Here is a 21744-nt window from a genome sequence, read left to right on the forward strand (position 1 = left end):
TGCGGGGGCTGCTCCCTCTCTCCCTCCCACCAAGAGCCAGCGAGATCGGCGCCACTTCTCCACTCTCTTCCCCGGCCCCGTCTCCCTCTAACGCAGCGAAATAAGAACAAACACAAGTGTAGTTGTTGTTCAGAAGCCCCGCATCCCCTGGGTGAGCGGCGGCGAGGAGGGACGTTTCACGGGTTTCTTTCTTATTTTGCTGCGTTATAGGGAGCCGGAGCCGGGGGAGAGTGGAGCAGGGGCGCAGATCTCGCTGGCTCTGGGAGAGAGCGAGGGAGCAGCCCCCGCAATGGGGCTGATACCCTCCCCCTCCCCGCACTGTTCCCTCTACCCCGACTATACCCCGACTCTCCCCCCTCCCCCTATCTCTCTCTCCCCGGGGTGAACGGTGGCAGCTAGGAGGGAAGTTTCCTTGGGTTTGGTGTTTGCAAGGGGGCTCTGCGATATCTCGCCCTGTTCCGGCTCTGGGTCTGCTCTCCGGTAACTTCTGCCTCCAGTTCCCGCCGCCTAAGAGCTTGCTGCGGGGCCGGTTAAAATCTCGTGGCAGGCCATAGTTTGGAGATCCCTGTCTTAGACCACTGCTGCAACTTCCACCGCCCAACATTTACACACATGATTTTGATCAACACCAGAAGCAGATTCAACACTTCCAGGTACATCAAAACTTTGGAAGTGATAGAGAAGGACTACAGATTCAATAGAGAAAGACCTTCTTGTGGAACAGAGCTGGAATTTACAAACAAATGTGAATATGGGAAGATGTGAAGAGACACTTTTGCTTAGGAAGAATAAGTGTTTATGCCTTGGAAAGTAAGCTAAATAAGGTGCGAACGTGGAGGGATTGGGAGACTGCTGAATACAACAAAATCATAAAAATTACATCAATAAAGTGATAACACAAAGGGTAATTTGTTTTGTTCAACTTTTACAGCACCGTGGCTGGAATAGGTGGGGCACTGTGTCCAGACCTACACCATTTTGCAAAATTCTATGTAGTGACCACATAAGGTGAAAAGAAAACAAATCTGGGATGACAGTGAAACAGAAGTTCTAACTAGTAGGAGAAATTAGAGAAAATACCAAGGTAACCAGATTCAGGAGCCATAAATACAAGCTCCGCAGCACAGAATGAAGCAGGTTACAATGCAGAAATGGCAAAGTGGGCTAGCTTAGGCATGGATACATACAACCAGTACACAGTACTCGGTACAGTGCAACCACAGACTCACTTACAAATATGCTAAAACGTTAATGTCAGAAGTTTAGTTGAGGAAGCCTTTCCCCATTATGCTCAATCCACAAATTGGGCAGCAGCAGTTTTACACTTTTTTAATCTGCATTTTCTCCATTCATGTTTATGCTACCTTCAGTTGCCGTGCAGAGTCAAAGCAATCTCCGCAAATCATGCTGCCTTTAATGCTATAGGTGAGCCATTTAGCCCCATCAGCATATTTTGTTATTCCTTCATACCTCATATGATCACCCAGTTTCCCCATGTTACCTCTATGCTTTGTACTTTCAATACTCTACACTAACCATGATCTATATCACAAGCTCACTATGCTACCAGCATTTCTGGATTCCCTCGCTTGTAGAATAAACTCTGCGCTGGCATCTCAGACACCAGTGGAAGAGACCCAAGATAGGCTTGCCTCCTTCCCTAATTTACACACTTCTACTGCTGCGCGATATTGGTGATGGGCCAGAAATTCATTGGATGTTGTTCATCTAAAGGTATTGGAGGATTTGCACATCAGCCATTTAAAAAAGTGAAATGATTTGGTCCAAGAAATAGGAAGATAATGAAAAGTACAAAGTATGCCAACAATACTGATCAGATGGAGACGACCATAGTTTTGTATCAGTCACACTGGACAGTCACTGTTGCTAGGGACTCTGCAGATAGCTTTTCATAGTTTGTCTATGTACAATATACCCGTGCTGATCTGGGGTAAGGATGTGGAAAGAACAATGTTACTCTCAGTTCAGGTCATTTTCTTCCTGTTCAGCCAGCTGCTGGAGGCGCTGAAGATCTTTCAGCACCTGGGGGTGATCCTCCAGGTCACTGTGTAGTGTTCGGGCAATCTCCAGGTTTCTGTAATCCTCCTGCTTCACCAGGCTGCGCACCACTTGCAGGCACCGCTCCTTTAGTGTGTAAACTGAGAGGTTTCACACAATTAAATCCAGTTTGCTCATTGACAATTTACATTTTTTTTTAAAAAGCAAAGTTTCAAATCACTTTTTAATCAAATCTGCAATCCCTCATTGTATTGCAAACCTTTTCAGTTCATTATACAATACAGAAAAATAAATTACCTACATTATTAATAGACAATAGGTGCAGGAGTAGGCCATTCGGCCCTTCGAGCCAGCACAACCATTCAATGTGATCATGGCTGATCATTCACAATCAGTACCCCGTTCCTGCCTTCCCCCCCATACCCCCTGACTCCGCTATCATTAAGAGCTCTATCTAGCTCTCTCTTGAAAGCATCCAGAGAATTGGCCTCCACTGCCTTCTGAGGCAGAGATTCCACAGATTTACAACTCTGACTGAAAAAGTTTTTCCTCATCTCCGTTCTAAATGGTGTACCCCATATTCTTAAACGGTGGCCCCTGGTTCTGGACTCCCCCAACATTGGGAACATGTTTCCTGCCTCTAACGTGTCCAAACCCTTAATAATCTTATATGTTTCAATAAGATCCCCTCTCATCCTTCTAAATTCCAGTGTATACAAGCCTAGTCGCTCCAGTCTTTCAACATACGACAGTCCCGCCATTCCGGGAATTAACCTAATGAAGCTACGCTGCACTCCCTCAATAGCTAGAATATCCTTCCTCAAATTTGGACAACAAAACTGACACAGTGCTCCAGGTGCAGTCTCACTCGGGCCCTGTACAACTGCAGAAGGACCTCCCTGCTCCTATACTCAACTCCTCTTGTCATAAAGGCTAACATGCCATTAGCTTTCTTCACTGCCTGCTGTACCTGCATGCTAACTTTCAGTGACTGATGAACAAGGACACCCAGATCTCCTTGTACTTCACCATTTCCTAACTTGACACCATTCAGATAATAATCTGCCTTTCTGTTCTTAACACCAAAATGAATAACCTCACATTTATCCACATTAAACTGCATCTGCCATGCATCTGCCCACTCACACAACCTGTCCAAGTCACCCTGCATTCTCATAGCATCCTCCTCACAATTCACACTGCCACCCAGCTTTGTGCCATCGACAAATTTGCTAATGTTACTTTTAATCCCTTCATCCAAGTCATTAATGTATATTGTAAATAGCTGCAGTCCCAGCACCGGTACCCCACTAGTCACTGCCTGCCATTCTGAAAGGGACCCGTTAATCCCTACTCTTTGTTTCCTGTCTGCCAACCAATTTTCTATCCATGTCAGCACCCTGCCCCCAATACCATGTGCTCTAATCTTGCCCACTAATCTCCTATGTGGGACCTTATCAAAGGACCTTCTGAAAGTCCAGGTACACTACATCCACTGGCTCTCCCTTGTCCATTTTCCTAGTTGCATCCTCAAAAAATTCCAGAAGATTAGTCAAGCATGATTTCCCCTTCGTAAATCCATTATTGTGGGAAGTACACATGTTAAATTGAAAACAGCAAGCTCTTATTAACAACGTGATAAGGAGCAGACATCTGCTTTGGTCTCTGTTGATCAATGTTGTTCAGGACAGCATGGTGAATCTCCTGATTGATGTTACCGCACCATCTTTACACAATAGTATGGGGCTAAAGCTGAGAACCTCTTGATTTGGAAATGATCAAGTTGCAACCTCTGTCACAATTGTCCCCACAATTGAAAGATGGATCAGATTAATGCAAGATTGATGGAATCGTGCAGAAGAGACGGCTCTAGATTTTTGGACAGGAGACAGGATTCTGGGGTAGGTGGGATTTGTAGAGCAGATTTATGAATGGGAGATCTTGCATGACTTATTTAATTGAGTTTGTTTGAAGAGGTAACTTAAAAGATTGGCAAGGGCATTGCAGTTCACATGGACCAGTAGGACTTTGATTAGGTCCTCATGGAAAGTTGGTCCAAAAGATTAAAGCCCACAGGATTCAATGCAAGTTGGCAAATGGGATCCAAAATTGACTTGGTGATAGGAAACAGAGGGTGGTGACAGGGGCTGCTATTGTGATTGAAGGCCTGTGACGAGCAGTGTACCACAGAAATCGTGCTGGGACCCTTACTACATGTTATGCAAGTTAAAGACTTAAATGTGGAATGTAGGAAGTATGATGAGAAAGTTTGCAGTTGATAGTTGGTGGTGTTCACAGTAAGAAGGGTAGTTAGGCTACACAATTATTTTGTAATTTGAGCAGAGCAATTGCAGGTGGAATTTAATCCTGATAAATGTCAGGTGATGTATTTTGGGGGTTTCAATATGACATATATTATGAATAGTAGGACCCAAGGAACAAAAGGATCTTGGTGTACAAGTCTAAAGATTCTGAAAGTGGCAGTGTAGGGAGAATGGGTGATAAAAGAAGCACGTGAGATGCTCATTTTCACTATATGGGGCATCGTGTGCAGGTGAAGGGAGGTCCTGGTACAACTTCGTTAAACATTGGTTAAGCCCCAGCTGGACATGGTGTACATACACACTATATGAAGGATGTAACTGCACTGGAGAGATGCAGAGGAGATTCACCGGTACTTTTACTGGGATGGTATGTTTTGGTTACGAGGAGAAACTGGATAGGTTGGCTCTGTTTTCCTGGTAGCCAAGGTGGGTGAGGAGTGATCCGATACAGATGTGCAAAATTGTGAACGGCATACAGTCAAAAGGGTGGATACCATTTTCCTCATGTAAGAGTTTTTCTAAGACAACTAAACATATTTTTCTATGTGTCTATGTTAAAGTCCAGAATAAGAGACCTCATCCAGAGGATAATTGCAACCTGGACTAGAGCACTGGTGGTGATGGGAGAGACTCTCACAAGGATTTGGGTGGCCACCTGAAGCAGCAAGATTAATAGGCTACAGACCAAGTGCTGGTAAATGGGATCAGTATTTGCTGGTTAGCATGGACATGGTGGGCTGAAGGGCCAGTTTCTGTGATGTACAACTCTCATGACTCCAATTAGGATAAAAAAAATCAAAGCAACCAATTACCTGGTATGGTGATTTTAACCATGATGTATCGAGGCTGCCCAATCTCATTAACTTGACCGGGGGGCGAGACGAAGACCTCGTGACCATTGACAAGGAGCCTGTCATCAGAAACCGCATCACGGAACATCCACGGGTGACCTGACAAAGAAAACAAATAGATTAATACTTAAGAGAAACAAGGAACTGCAGAGGCTGGCTTACAAAAAAAGACAGTGTTGTAGTAACTCAGCGGGTCTGACAGCATCTCTGGAGAGCATGGATCGGTGACATTTCAGGTCAGAAAGAACAGCTCCGCTCATACTCCTCATACTCCGCTTGTGTAGCTTACAAACCTAATGGTAGGAACATTGACATCTCAGATTTTAGGCAACTAACCTACAAACCACAACCCTCCCCGTCCCTTCCCCCCCATCCTCGCTTCCTGGTGACTTCTGCATTGTCATTAAATAAGTAAATTCCAGACCATGCTAGAGCCCAGAGGCTACAATACGAGACCTATCAATTGTGGAAACAAAATGTTGGAGTAACTCAATTGGTCAGGCAGCATTTCTGGTCAAATGGAATAGGTGATGTTTTAACCCGAAAGGTCACCTATTCCTTTTCTCCAGAGATGATACCTGGCCCGAGTTACTCCAGCATTTTGAGTCCATCTTCAGTGTAAACCAGCATCTGCAGTTCCTTCTTACACACCTGTCGATTGTGGCAAGCTTGCATGTTATAACCATCTACAAAGTGAAGTCGGGCAGTATTGCTGGCAGCAAGGTGTCCCTCCCCAATGAGCTAACTGCATTCCATGCTTGCTTTGAATAGGTCGGTGGAAGGACATAATTTCATGCACGCCTGTACCATGGTTACTGTAGCAGATGCAAGATTGGCCTTCCTGAGAGTGAATCCATGGAAAACAACTGGCTCAGATGGAGTCACCAGCCCTGTACTCAGGACCTGCGCGATGCAGCAGGTCTGCCTCAATGACTACTGTCCAGTGACTCTGGCATTCACCATCATTGGATACTTTGATTGGTTGGTCATGGCTTACATTAACTCCAGCCTCCCAAACAGCCTTGATCAACTGCAGTTTGTCTTTCATCAAAACAGGTCCACAGCAGATGCAATCTCCCCGGCCCTACACGCATCTCTGGAACACTTAGCTAACAAGGACATCCATGTCAAACTCCCATTTATTGACTCTAGGTTTGCCTTCAACACCATAATCCCATCCAAATTAATCTCCAAGCTGCAGGATCTTGGAGTCAGCATCCCCCTCTGCCACTGGATTCCAAAATATCTGACCCACAGATCAAAATCAGCGAGGATAGGCAAAAAACACACCTTCCACATAATAATTCTCAACACTAGTGCACTGCACAGATGCATTCTGTGAACCCTTAATATACGCCCTATACACTCACATCTGTGAAGCCAGATTCTGCTCTAACTCATAGGTTTGCAGATGACGCCACTGTAGTGTGCTAGATCTTGAACAATGATGAGACAGAGCACTGGAAGGAGACAGACAGCTTAGTAAGAGTGCCAAGACAACAACCTCTCACTCAATATCAGCGAGACGAATGAGCTAGTTATTAGGAAGTGTGGAAGAATACATGCTTCAATCAAGTATTAATAATGTCAAAGTTGAAATGGTGAAAGCTTCATGTTCCTAGGCACAAACATTACCAACAATCTCTCCTGGACCAACCACATTACATCTACAGCCAAAAAAGCACACCCATGCCTTTACTTCCTCAGGAGGTTGTGTAAATTCAGCATATCTCCAATGACTCTTACTCACTTCTGCAGATGCACTGCAGACTGTCAGGACCATCACAGCTTGGTTTGGGAATAGCTCTGCCCAAAATCACAAGAAATTGCAGACAGGTGTGGATGTAGCCCAGTCCGTCATATAGACCAGACTCCTCACCATTGACTACATCTACACCACGCTGCCTTCGGGAAAGCAGTCAACATAATCAAGGACCTTTTGCACCCCACCATTCCCTCTTCTCCCCCAGCTCCCATTGGACAGAAGATATAAAAGCTTGAATGCACAAATTCCCAACTTCCCTCTGTTGTCAGGCCTCTGAACTTTCCTTCCATATCTTGACCCGACCTTGCAACCTACCTCATTGCTGCAAACTATATTCCGCACTGCAAAGTTTACTCTTGTTGTTCTGCTTGTTGTACTCGGCATGGCTTGAGTATATTTATGTAAAGTGTCATCTATTTAATTGGATAGCACGCAAACAGGTTTTTCACATCTCGGTATGTGACAATTATAATCCAATACCAAAAGGGATCACTTCCTTTGCAACTCCCTGGTCCACACTTCTGTCCTCACCAACCACTCCCCATCACAGCTTCTCAGCAGCTTCAGGAGATGCAACGCCTGCCCTTTCACCTCTTCCCGAGCTCTTGCCCCCGCCCCCAAAATCCAGAGATCCAAAGCTGAAGCAGAGATTCTGTTGCGCTTCTTCCAATCACTCCATTGTTCTTAATGAGTGTCTTAAAGAAAAAACAGAGTGGGTGATCGCTCTGGAGAACACCTGCATTCAGTCCACAGGGGATGGATGACCTTGGGATTCATGTTGTCTACCAGCTGTCACTTCATTTTTGCATCCCACTCCCATTCTAAATGATCTGTCTGTGGTCTACAGTGATATAATGAGGCCCAAGCATTTGCTCTGCACACATTACAGTTTAGAGGATGCAATATTGAATTCTACAACTTGGGAAATTTTCTTTCTCTATCAGAATGGCCAAACCTGCGATTTTGGGCTGTTTTTCTCTCTCGATTTGTAGAGCCTGGCCAATGGAATGTCCCACAGCTTCGTAATTAGCAACATTAACACGGGTCAAGAATTACAATCTGATTTTAACTGGCCCACTAACCCATTTGGACTCACCCGGTTGGAGCTATTCCCATTGTTCTACTCATACTTCCCATCTTCTTTGTTACTGAACCTAATCTTTTTTTTCCCCTTTCAGCTCTGACAATGGATTTCAGATTTGATGTATCAACTCAATCTCTTTCCAGTATAAGAAAATAACTGCAGATGCTGGTACAAATCGATTTATTCACAAAATGCTGGAGTAACTCAGCAGGTCAGGCAGCATCTCGGGAGAGAAGGAATGGGTGACGTTTCTGGTCGAGACCCTTCTTCAGATTCTGCCCGATTGCTGAGCATTTGCAGAATTTTCTATTTTTATTTAAGAGCAAAAGGAGCAGCCGTGAATAAGTTGAAAGGGTCACTCAAAAGTCCAGAAAACCATTTTCATGGTGAACATTCCTGGAAGTCAGCCAATTAAACAATTATTCCAAAGCATATCAGTGCACCGCAGATGCTGGATCTCCGAAACACCAAACCCAGATGCAATTGCCAAGCCTAAAGCCTCTAGACGCCAAGGCCAAACCACCTGTACTGAAGACCTTGCCTAACAGCCCTAATTCCCAACCCAAAACCCTTCCCCAACCCATCTTTAAATTTCCAAAATCCAAACCAATTGTGATCCCAGCTGTGACCATAATACCCAAATCCACTTCCAGACACCCTACTAGAATCACCGCTTACCCCAAATGCAAAACCATCCCTTACATGTGACCATAAACCCTTCCTTAACTCCAGGTCGACTTGTTGATTCCAGATCCACATGACCCCCAGATCCACCCAACTCACCGTTCATCCAAGATCCACTCCATTCACCATGTGACCCCACATCCATCCCATAACCCACTTATTGACCCCAGACCCACAGGATCCAGATCTGCCTGTTTGCCCCAGAACATGACCCCAAAATCCACCCCAAACCCAATGGTCCCCAGACCCATGCCGAACTCATGATCCCCAGATCCACCCCATAACTATGAGAATGAGACCTTAAGATTCCCCCAAAACCACCTGATGACTCAATTCTCCATAACCCATTTGTTGACCCCAGACTCCCCCAAGCCAATCTGTTGGCCTCAGACCCCAGATCCACCTCAGACCCAGGTGACCTCAGATCCACCCCGAGCTCCTGTTGACTCCAGACCCATCTGTTGACCTCAGACTTCCCCAAGTCCACCTGTTGACCCAGATCCAACTCAGAACTAAGTGACCTTAAATCCATCCCGGAACCCACCTGTTGACCAAAACACACTTGTTGACCCACCCCCAAAATCCTGAGCCCACCCCTCCTCGAATAACAAAGAACTGGTCGCTTGGAACGGGAGCGCTGGCACTGGGATGCCAGGCAGGGACCCGGAGGGGACGGTCCGAGCGGCGGCCGCTCACCCATGAAAGTGTTCATCTTGCGGCCGCTCTGCGCCTTCATCTCGGCGTAGGTCTCGGGCTGCCCGCGGTAGTTGATCCACACCGGCCGCACGCTGCGGGCCGTGCAGTTACAGAAGGTGACGAACGAACTCTGGCGGCTGTGGTGCGAGCGGATTGGACCCATGCCCGTCACGGCCTCGGGGTCCCCGATCTCCGGCATCGCTCGCCGCGCCGCGCCAGGCCTCGGGCCTAGTGCCCTACGTCACTGGAGGACCCGCCCGCCCTCCAGCTGGCTGCAACCACACGCCCATTAGCTGCCGTGTCCGCCTGGACCAAAGATACTAGAGGAGCAAGATAGACCACTCGAGCCTAAAACCCGTAGTAGGTCATGGGTACATTTCAGCGCCATTTTAGTAAGCAAATTCTGTGTGCTAGACTGGGCAGTGTTAACAACTCTGCGATTTCTTCGCATATCAAATGTTTGCAAACAATTATTTGTGTTCAACTTCTTGGATAAGTTGATAGTTGACATTTAGAAACATAGAAAATAGGTGCAGGAAGAGGCCATTCGTTGTGATCATGGCTGATCATCCACAATCAGTAACCCGTGCCTGCCTTCTCCTCATATCCCTTGATTCCACTAGCCCCTAGAGCTCTATCTAACTCTCTCTTAAATCTATCCAGTGATTTGGCTTCCACTGCCCTCTGTGGCAGATAATTTCACAACTCTCTGGGTCAAAAAGTTCCTTCTCACCTCAGTTTTAAATGGCCTCCCCTTTATTCTAAGACTGGCCCCTGGTTCTGGACTCCCCCAACATTGGGAACATTTTTCCAGCATCTAGCTTGTCCAGTCCTTTTATAATTTTATATGTCTCTATAAGATCCCCTCTCGTCCTTCTAAACTCAAGTGAATACAAACCTAGTTTTTTCAATCTTTCCTCATATGACAGTCCCGCCATCCCAGGGATCAATCTCGTGAACTTGCGCTGCACTGCCTCAATTACAAGGATGTCCTTCCTCAAATTAGACCAAAACTGTACACAATACTCCAGTGGTGGTCTTACCAGGGCCCTACACAACTGCAGAAGAACCTCTTTACTCCTATACTGAAATCCTCTCGTTATGAAGGCCAACATGCAATTAGCTTTCTTCATTGCCTGCTGTAACTGCATGCCAACTTTCAGTGACTGGTGTACGAGGACACCCAGGTCTCGCTGCACTTCTCACTTACCTAACCTGACACCATTGAGATAATAATCTGCCTCCTTGTGTTTGCCGCCAAAGTGGATAACCTCACATTTATCTACATTATACTGCATTTGCCATGCATCTGCCCACTCACTCAACCTGTCCAGGTCACCCTACAACCTCCTAACATCCTCTTCGCAGTTCACACTGCCACCCAGCTTAGTGTCATCTGCAAACTTACTAGTGTTACTTCTAATTCCTTCATCCAAATCATTAATATATATGGTGAATAGTTGCGGCCCCAACACCAAACCTTGCGGCACTCCACTCGCCACTGCCTGCCATTCTGAAAAGGACCCATTTACTCCTACTCTTTGCTTCCTGTCTGCCAACCAATTCTCTATCCATGTCAACATTCTACCCCCAATACCATGTGCTCTAATTATGCTCACCAATCCCCCGTGTGGGATCTTATCAAAAGGCTTTCTGGAAGTCTAGATTCACTACATCCACTGGCTCCCCTTCATCCATTTTACTTGTCACATCCTCAAAACATTCCAGAAGATTAGTCAAGCATGATTTCCCTTTCATAAATCCACGCTGACTTGGACTTATCCTTTTACTACTATCCAAATGCACCGCTATTACCTCTTTAATAATTTACTCCAGCATCTTCCCCACCACCGATGTCAGGCTAACTCGTCTGTAATTCCCCATTTTCTCTCGCTCCTTTCTTGGAGCTATCCTCCTATCCACAGGAACTGATCCTGAATCTATTGAACATTGGAAAATGATCACCAATGCGTCCATTATTTCTATAGCCACCTCCCTGAGTACCCTGGGATGCAGACCATCAGGCCCTGGGGATTTATCAACCTTCAGTCCCATCAGTCTACCCAATACTATTTCTCGCCTAATGCAAATTTCTTTTAGTTCCTCTATCCCCCTAGATCCTCTGTCCTCTAGTACATCTGGGAGATTGTTTGTGCCTTCCTTAGTGAAGACAGATCCAAAGTACCTGTTCAACTCTTCTGCCATTTCCTTGTTACCTATAATAATTTCACCCGTGTCTGCCTTCAAGGGACCCACATTTGTCTTTGCTAATCTTTTTCTCTTAACATATCTAAAGAAGCTTTTTAGTCAAACATGATTTCCCTTTCATAGATCCATAAATAAATAGACTGGCGATTGATGCTGAAAGGGTTGACGGTGGACATGCAATGGAAGGCATTTAAAGGTCGCATGGATGAACTACAACAAGTGTTCATCCTAGTTTGGCAAAAGAACAAACCAGGAAAGGTAGTGCATCCGTGGCTAACAAGGGAAATCAAGGATAGTATTAAAACAAAAGATGAAGCATACAGATTAGCCAGAAAAAGTAGCATACCAGAGGACTGGGAGAAATTCAGAGTCCAGCAGAGGAGGACAAAGGGCTTAATTAGGAAAGGGAAAATAGATTAAGAGGGAAAACTGGCAAGGAACATAAAAACTGACTGCAAAAGCTTTTATAGATATGTCAAGAGAAAAAGATTAGTTAAGACAAATGTAGGTCCCTTGCTGTCGGAAACAGGTGAATTGATCATATGGAACAAGGAGATGGCAGACCAATTGAACAAATACTTTGGTTCTGTCTTCACTAAGGAAGACATAAACCGTCTGCCGGAAATAGCAGGGGACCGGGGGTCGAATGAGATGGAGGAACTGAGGGAAATCCAGGTTAGTCGGGAAGTGGTGTTAGGTAAATTAAATGGATTAAAGGCAGATAAATCCCCAGGGCCAGATAGGCTGCATCCCAGAGTGCTTAAGGAAGTAGCCTCAGAAATAGTGGATGCATTAGTGATAATTTTTCAAAACTCTTTAGATTCTGGAGTAGTTCCTGAGGACTGGAGGGTAGCTAATGTAACCCCACTTTTTAAAAAGGGAGGGAGAGAGAAAACGGGGAATTATAGACCAGTTAGCCTAACATCGGTAGTGGGGAAAATGCTAGTCAGTTATTAAAGATGTGATAGCATCACATTTGGAAAGTGGTGAAATCATCGGACAAAGTCAGCATGGATTTACCAAAGGCAAATCATGTCTGACGAATCTTATAGAATTTTTCGAGAATGTAACTAGTAGAGTGGATAAGGGAGAACCAGTCGATGTGTTATATTTGGACTTCCAGAAGGCCTTCGACAAGGTCCCACATAGGAGATTGGTGTACAAACTTAAAGTACACGGTATTGAGGGTTCAGTGTTGAGGTGGATAGAAAATTGGTTGGCGGACAGGAAGCAAAGAGTAGGAATAAACGGGTCCTTTTCGGAATGGCGGGCAGTGACTAGTGGGGTACCGCAAGGCTCAGTGCTGGGACCCCAGTTATTTACAGTGTATATTAATGATTTGGACGAGGGACTTGAATGCAACATCTCTAAGTTTGCGGATGACACGAAGCTGGGTGGCAGTGTTAGCTGCGAGGAGGATGCTAGGAGGCTGCAGAGTGACTTGGATAGATTAGGCGAGTGGGCAAATGCATGGCAGATGCAATATAATGTGGATAAATGTGAGGTTATCCACTTTGGCGGCATGAACAGGAAAGCAGAGTATTACCTGAATGGTGACTTATTGGGAGAAGGGGAGATGCAACGTGACCTGGGTGTCATGGTGCACCAGTCATTGAAAGCAAGCATGCAGGTGCAGCAGGCAGTGAAGAAAGCGAATGGTATGTTGGCATTCATAGCAAGAGGATTTGAGTTTAGGAGCAGGGAGGTTCTGCTGCAGTTGTACAGGGCCTTGGTGAGACCGCACCTGGAGTATTGTGTGCAGTTTTGGTCTCCTAACCTGAGGAAAAACGTTCTTGCCTTAGAGGGAGTACAGAGAAGGTTCACCAGATTGATCCCTGGGATGGCGGGACTTTCATATGAGGAAAGACTGGATAGACTGGGCTTGTACTCGCTGGAATTTAGAAGACTGAGGGGGGATCTTATAGAAACATATAAAATTCTTAAGGGGTTGTAGAGGCTAGATGCGGGAAGATTGTTCCCGATGTTGGGGGAATCCAGAACCAGGGGTCACAGCTTAAGGATAAGGGGGAAGTCTTTTAGGACCGAGATGAGAAAACATTTCTTCACACAGAGAGTGGTGAGTCTGTGGAATTCTCTGCCACAGAAGGTAGTTGAGGCCAGTTCATTGGCTATATTTAAGAGGGAGTTAGATGTGGCCCTTTTTGCTAAAGGGATCAGGGGGTATGGAGAGAAGGCAGGTACAGGCTACTGAGCTGGATGATCAGCCATGATCATATTGAATGGCGGTGCAGGCTCGAAGGGCCGAATGGCCTACTCCTGCACCTATTTTCTATGTTTCTATGTTTACTGTCCTTCTTTATATTCTTGGCTAGCTTCCCCTCGTACTTCATCTTTTCAGCCCGTATTGCCCGTTTTGTTACCTTCTGTTGTCCTTTGAAGGTTTCCCAATCCTCTGGCTTCCTGCTACTCTTTGCTGTGTTATACATCTTTTCTTTTAGTTTTATTCCATCCCTAACTTCCCTTGTCAGCCATGGTTGCCTCCTACGCCCCTTAGAATTTTCTTCCGCTTTGGAATGAAATGATCCTGCATCTTCTGGATTATGCCCAAAATTCCTGCCATTGCTGTTCCACCGTCATTTATGCTAGGATCCCTTTCCAGTCAACCTTGGCCAGATCCCCTCTCATGCCTTCATAGTCCCCTTTGTTCAACTGCAACACTGACACTTCTGATTTAATCTTCTCCCTCTCAAATTGCAGATTAAAACTAATCATATTATAATCATTACCTCCAAGCGGCTCCTTTACCTCGAATTCTGTTATCAAATCTGGTTCATTGGACAACACTAAATCCAGAATTGCCCTTTCTCTGGTAGGCTCCAGTACAAGCTGCTCTAAGAATCCATCTCGGAGGCACTCTACAAACTCTCTTTCTTGTGGCCCAGAACCAACATGATTTTCCCAGTCTACCTGCATATTGAAATCCCCCATCACCACAGTGGCATTAGCTTTGTTACGTGCCAGCTTTAACTCCTGCTGCAACTTACACTCTTCATCCGGGCTACTATTTGGGGGTCTGTAGACAACTCCAATTAGCGTCTTCTTCCCTTTGCAATTCAACTCTATCCACAGTGACTCTACCTCATCAGTCCCTATGTCACCCCTTACAAGGGACTGAATTTCATCCCTCACCAACAGAGCTACCCCACCTCCTCTGCCCACCTGCCTGTCCTTTCTATAGGATGTATAACCCTGAATATTAAGCTCCCAGACCCGATCCTCCTGCAGCCACATTTCTGTAATCCCCACAATGTCATATCCACCAATCTCTAACTGAGCCTCAAGCTCATCTACTTTACTTCTTATATTTCGCACATTCATATACAATACTTTTAATTCCTTATGCATCTCACCTTTCACATCGATTCCCATTACACTTGGCCATACTCTCCTATCCCTTTGTGAGCTTTCTTTCCCGTTTATTCCGGGGTCATTCATTATCCCTTTACTCTATTTCCCTTTAACTCCATCCTTGACTATCCCATTTGACACCCCCCTCCCCTATTTAGTTTAAAACCACCCTTTATAACTATTTCTTGAAGAGTTGCTGCTTCGTGATCTTTAAACTTTGGATGTTACTGATTGAATATTTGCACTAGAGATCCACTCTGTATCAGGCCAATTGATCATATTTAATGAACTGTTCTTTGCTTTCTCTGTTAATTTTAATTTCACCTCCACGAGCTGTATCTCTTTTTGTTTTATTTTAAAAAGTCATGAAAGCAGAGATTAGGCATTTGCAAACAATAGACCTCTATATCCACAATATAATTGAAAGTACATTTAACTTTATACTTAGAGCCAAGAAAATTTGATTTGGTGAATTGATTAGTTAAAAACCCTTGACAGCCACTAAAATGGGCAATGCTGCCTGACGTACAGAAGCATGAATCTAATTCAAATAGACACAGTGGTGGAGTAAATCAGGTCAGGCAGCATCTCTGGAGAAAAAGGATGGGTGATGTTTCAGGTTGGGACCCTTCTTCAGACAAGGGGGGGAAGGTGAAGAGCTGGTATAAATCAGGACCTGATCTTTTCATTGGTTAGCTGACATGCGAAACAGTGCAACCCTGTATATATCGCACACAAAATGATGTAAATTTAACCATGAATGACAGAAACAAAAAGTATTAGCCTTGTTTATGAAGTTCATCTTTGAACGATGTAAAATTGATGTTGGTGCAATATACTGTTAACCCACAAATGTGTCGTTATGAGATATTCACATTTGAAAAATCCATAAATCACAAAAAAAAGAAGAAGGTGTCTATGTTATTTGACCAACTTATCGGTTGAATTTAAATATGACATTTTTACAGGTTGTAGGGTAGTGGGTAAGGATCGTGTTAATGCATGTAACTCATTTTTCACAAAAGTGAGGGTTCGCACTATATTGCACCGACCCCCTCAATTATATCTTAAATGCAAAACTAAACTATGGTAGTAATGTACATTATTCATGTCTAAAGCTAGCACTTCTGTATCAGTGTAGGTATGTATGCATTACATTTTATTACACTAATATAGAATGAAAAGAATGAAAAAATATCTTGACATGTGTTCATAGGTATTCCATTCACAATATTAGGATTTCTAGAAATAAGTTTGATGTCACTGATTGCGAATACGTATGGGTAGGCCCTAATGAAATGTATGTGAGAGAACAGTGATCATAGTAACATAGAAAATAGGTGCAGGAGTAGGCCATTCGGCCCTTCGAGCCTGCACCGCCATTCAATATGATCATGGCTGATCATCCAACTCAGTATCCCGTACCTGCCTTCTCTCCATACCCCCTGATCCCTTTAGCCACAAGGGCCACATCTAACTCCCTCTTAAATATAGCCAATGAACTGGCCTCAACTACCTTCTGTTGCAGAGAATTCCACTGTGTGAAAAAAAGCTTTCTCATCTCGGTCCTAAAAGACTTCCCCCTTATCCTTAAACTGTGACCCCTTGTTCTGGACTTCCCCAACATCGGGAACAATCTTCCTGCATCTAGCCTGTCCAACCCCTTAAGAATTTTGTAAGTTTCTATAAGATCCCCCCTCAATCTTCTAAATTCCAGCGAGTACAAGCCGAGTCTATCCAGTCTTTCTTCATATGAAAGTCCTGCCATCCCAGGAATCAATCTGGTGAACCTTCTTTGTACTCCCTCTATGGCAAGAATGTCTTTCCTCAGATTAGGAGACCAAAACTGTACGCAATACTCCAGGTGTGGTCTCACCAATGCCCTGTACAACTGCAGCAGAACCTCCCTGCTCCTATACCCTCGCTAAAAATGCCAACATACCATTCGCCTTCTTCACTGCCTGCTGCACCTGCATGCCTACTTTCAATGACTGGTGTACCACGACACCCAGGTCTTGTTGCATCTCCCCTTCTCCTAATCGGCCACCATTCAGGTAATAGTCTGCTTTCCTGTTCTTGCCACCAAAGTGGATAACCTCACATTTATCCACATTATACTGCATCTGCCATGCATTTGCCCACTCACCTAATCTATCCAAGTCACGTTGCAGCCTCCTAGCATCCTCCTCACAGCTTACACTGCCCCCCAGCTTCGTGTCATTCGCAAACTTGGAGATGTGCATTCAATTCCCTCGTCCAAATCATTAATATATATTGTAAATAGCTGGGGTCCCAGCACTGAGACTTGCAGTACCCCACTAGTCACTGCCTGCCATTCTGAAAAGGACCCGTTTATTCCTACTCTTTGCTTCCTGTCTGCCAGCCAGTTCTCTATCCACATCAATACTGAACCCACAATACCGTGTGCTTTAAGTTTGCATACTAATCTCTGATGTGGGACCTTGTCGAAAGCCTTCTGGAAGTCCAGATATAACACATCCACTGGTTCTCCCTTATCCACTCTACTAGTTACATCCTCGAAAAATTCTATAAGATTCGTCAGACATGATTTACCTTTCATAAATCCATGCTGACTTTGTCCAATGATTTCACCACTTTCCAAATGTGCTGCTATCCCATCTTTAATAACTGACTCTAGCATTCATGACAGGGAGAACCATGTGCTGAGAAGTGTGTGCATGACTGATTATATATATATATATACTAGACCAAGTGGGGGCGGCACGGTAGCGCAGCGGTAGAGTTGCTGCTTTACAGCGAATGCAGCGCCGGAGACACAGGTTCGATCCTGACTACGGGTGCTGCACTGTAAGGAGTTTGTACGTTCTCCCCGTGACCTGCATGGGTTTTCTCCGAGATCTTCGGTTTCCTCCCACACTCCAAAGACGTACAGGTATGTAGGTTAATTGGCTGGGTAAATGTAAAAATTGTCCCTAGTGGGTGTAGGATAGTGTTAATGTACGGGGATCACTGGGCGGCACGGACTTGGAGGGCCGAAAAGGCCTGTTTCCGGCTGTAGATATATGATATGATATGATATGATGATATGACCCATTGGGCCCAAACCTCTCCACATTGGTGCAGTACCCTCTCCTCCCCTCCCCTTCAATAAAGCTTCTTCCATTAGCACCAAAGGGATGACGGTGAGTAAGGTGATCCTAAAATTGTCGCGCTATTGTGTACCGTTTTGGCTGTAGTTCAGGAACAAACAAACAAACAAACGAGAGTTTTAGTATATAAAAATGTAAGCAACGCTCTATTTCTCTCTTCATCTTATTTTTCACATGATGTAAACCATAAAGGCCATTCGACCGTTATGGTTTATGTATATTCATACATATATATACACACATATATATATCTCTAGTTTATTTCTTGTGATTTCCTGTAATTATTTGTTTAGTGACCCTTTTCTTTCAATCTCTCTCTCTCTCTATATATATAAATATATATATATATGTGTGTGCATATATATATATGCATATACATAAACCATAAAGGTCGAATCGCCTTTATGGTTTATGTACATCATGTGAAAAATAAGATGAGGAGAGAAATAGAGCGTTGCTTTAAATCAAAGTTCTCTGATACATGAGAAGGAACTTTGAGATCTATTTATCTCTATCTTGCCTCTCACACACAAACACACACAGACACACAAGACACATTCATATATATATATATATATATGTTAAATCTGTGCAGAGTGTGTGTTTGAGCAATACAAGGGAAACTGCACAAAAGAGGGGGCTGGGGAGGAAGGATGGGAGGGAAATGGGCATAAACAGTAAGAAATAATAAAATCAGAGAAATTAAGCAGGGGAAAACATTTAAAAATAAAAATAACAAAAAAATGTGAGTTGATAGATGAGATATTTTCTGCATTTTAATGGTATCATCACACATACTGTTCCCCCACAACACTGATTGTACTGCGAGAGGCATAGCGAATGGCCGGTTTAGCCTACTAAAATGGCGGACGTTCCGCTCCTTTGTGTACACTTCAGTATACGCGATTTCGACGGAGTGGTTCATCTTGCTCCTCTAGTATCTTTAGACCTGACCTCCCCCGGTTGCCAAACACTTTAATTCCCCTTTCCAATCCTACACTGACCTCTCTGTCCTAGGCCTTGACCAGTCAATGAGGCCAAACGCAATTGGAGGAATAGCTCATATTTCGCTTGGGCAGCTTACAAACCCAGTGGTTGTAACTTCACATAACTAACTTCAAGTAACCCTTGCATTCCCTTTCTCTCCATCCCTCCCCCATCCAAGTCGTATCAGCTTCAAAGTCGTCTTGTTGAGTCTCATTGTCTGTAACTCGTTCTCACCTAGCATACAGTTAACAATGGCCTGTTTCCTTTATCATTGTTACTTTTTTTACATATCTTTCATTCGTTTGTTCTATATCTCTCTCCATCACCGTCTCTATTTCTCATTTCCCTTTCGCCTGACTCTCCAGTCTGAAGAAGGGTCTCGACCCAAAACGTCACCCATTCCTTTTCTCCATAGATGCTGCCTGTCCCGCTGAGTTACACCAGCTTTTTGTGTGTATCTTCCGCCAATCAGCTTAGCTTATTTTCAATGCGCGGAGCTAATAAGAAACTGGGCCAGCGCTCAGAGCTAATAAGAAACTGGCTTGTAAAAAGGAGAAACATCTCAGGCGGGCATTGGCCAGAGATGAAAAGACAGAAGGTGTGAGACAAAAGGATTGTGAGGCTAGAGGAAGGAATGTAGTGGTGGGCGGAAAAAGGAGGAGTTGTAATTAAGTCTCAAGAGTGTTTTACTTATAAAACCAGTCTAATGAAGGGTCTGGACCTGAAAAGTCACATATTCCTTTTCTCCAGAGATACTGCCTGACCCACAAGTTCACAAGTTGTAGGAGTAGAATTAAGCCATTCAGCCCATCGAGTCTACCCCGCCATTCAATCATGGCTGATCTCTGCCTCCTAATCCCATTTTCCTGCCTTCTCCCCATAACCCTTGATACCTGTTCTAATCAAGAATTTGTCTATCTCTGCCTTAAAAATATCCACTGACTTGGCCTCCACAGTCCTCTGTGGCAATGTGTTTCACAGATTAACTACCCTCTGACTAAAGAAGTTCCTCCTCATCTCCTTTCTAAAAGAGCACACTTTAATTCTGAGGCTATGACCTCTGGTCCTAGTCTCTCCCACCAATGGAAACATCCTTTCCACATCCACTCTATCTAAGCCTTTCATTATTCTGTTAATTTCAATGAGGTCCCCCCTCATTCAATGAGGACCCACTCCAGCATTTTGTCTATATCTTTGGTGTAAACCAGCATCTGCCGTTCCTTCTTACACAAGTTTTATTGTCATATGTCCCTAAACAGAACAATGAAATACTTACTTGAAGCAACACATATGTAAACATAGCATTCTATAATGTATGTAAACAACATAATAAACAAAAGAACCAACATCCCTTCCTCTGCTAGAAGCACTCAGCAGGCCAGCCAGTATCTGCAGGAGAAAAAGGCCACGTCTGGAGACTGCCACCCTTTGTCAGAAATTCTGACTTCTCAGTTCTGATGAAGGGCCATAGACCCAAAATATTGACCGATTCTCTCCCCTCAGATGCTGATTGACTTGCTGAATGTTAAGTCAGATCGAATTCATTGATATATGCACAATTATGGTGAGGTGCAGGTACAATGAAAAACTTGCTTGCAGCAGTATCAGAGGCACATAGATTCAGCAACAGCATAAATTCTAAGTAAATACATATAAATCACACAAATTCTGCAAGACTGTAAATGGGAAAAAAGACTGCAAAGACATTCATGCAAATCCCAATTAAAAACAAAAATGAAAAACTGTTTCCAACAATTTCTGTTTTTTGTTTTAGAGTTCCAGTTTGTGCAGCTTTTGTTCAGATTTTCTTTTTTTAGAATTGGTCAGTCATTCATCTAATTAGTGTTGAAGGTACCTGCCACTGTGGACCAGCTCACCATGACTATCACCAAGAACAAAGGAAGTCTTTTTTATATTCACTCACAGTGTAGTTAATCCGACATGCTCAAGTCTATGATGGCCTGCACCAGCAAATTGGACAGTTGAATGTTATTTAATATTCCAACACATGTCAATTTGAATTTTTCAATTATAAGGTAGAATAAGTTTTCAGATAACCCAGTAAGATTCAAGGGAGCATGAAAAACAAAGTGCTCAGAGGTTTCAAGGGAGCATGAAAAACATGATCAGGTGATGTCAAGGGAGCATAGGACCTGGCCTTGGTGTGTTGAAGGAAACATGGTACACAAAAGTAGGTGAATTTCAAAGAACACAGGAGACAGAATCATGCAAGTTTAAAGGCAGCACAGGAACTGGGTAACAGGCGAGAGAAAGGGAGAGTGGGAACCAGGATGTTGGTGTGTGAAAGGAAATGTGGAAATCATCAGCCAGTGAACCAGATGCCAATCATTAGTATTTCAAAATAGTTGAATAGTATAATATCAGAGTTTTACTGTAAGTGGGCAACCTGGGCAAAACAATCGCATTTTTCTCCATCGTAATTGTCCAGAACCACCACAGTTCTTCCATGAAATTCTCCAAGGTTTTGGAATAGAATAGTCCAGGATTTGAACTGTGCAATGAAAATGGAATGCCACTATATTTCCAAGTCAATGTATATGATTTTGAAGACCTACAGGTATGGTAAATATGATCCTGCACACCCTTCGTAATGGTAAATATCATA

At 44.0% G+C, this 21744-nt stretch overlaps 1 protein-coding gene across 1 annotated transcript; it reads right to left on the minus strand.

Annotated features, from left to right (window-relative positions):
- Positions 1-324: 324 nt before the first annotated feature.
- Positions 325-9654, minus strand: vhl (von Hippel-Lindau tumor suppressor). The gene is made up of 3 exons (XM_078414388.1): positions 9424-9654; positions 5156-5293; positions 325-2159 (listed from the first exon to the last, which is right to left on the minus strand). The coding sequence occupies exons 1-3, from the start codon at positions 9620-9622 to the stop codon at positions 1981-1983; spliced, it is 516 nt and encodes a 171-aa protein (XP_078270514.1). The 5' UTR covers positions 9623-9654; the 3' UTR covers positions 325-1980.
- Between the last annotated feature and the right edge of the window lie 12090 nt (positions 9655-21744).

This window comes from Rhinoraja longicauda, chromosome 17 (assembly GCF_053455715.1).
Source record: "Rhinoraja longicauda isolate Sanriku21f chromosome 17, sRhiLon1.1, whole genome shotgun sequence".
NCBI lineage: Eukaryota > Metazoa > Chordata > Chondrichthyes > Rajiformes > Arhynchobatidae > Rhinoraja > Rhinoraja longicauda.

Bases quoted from the DNA above. Each gene is read 5' to 3' on its own strand.
- vhl (XM_078414388.1), bottom strand. From the start codon at position 9,622: ATGCCGGAGATCGGGGACCCCGAGGCCGTGACGGGCATGGGTCCAATC. The intron at 5,294-9,423 runs GTGAGCGGCCGC...TTTCTTTGTCAG, and splicing joins CAAGATGAACACTTTCATGG to GTCACCCGTGGATGTTCCGT. The intron at 2,160-5,155 runs GTAATTGGTTGC...GAAACCTCTCAG, and splicing joins GGTTAAAATCACCATACCAG to TTTACACACTAAAGGAGCGG.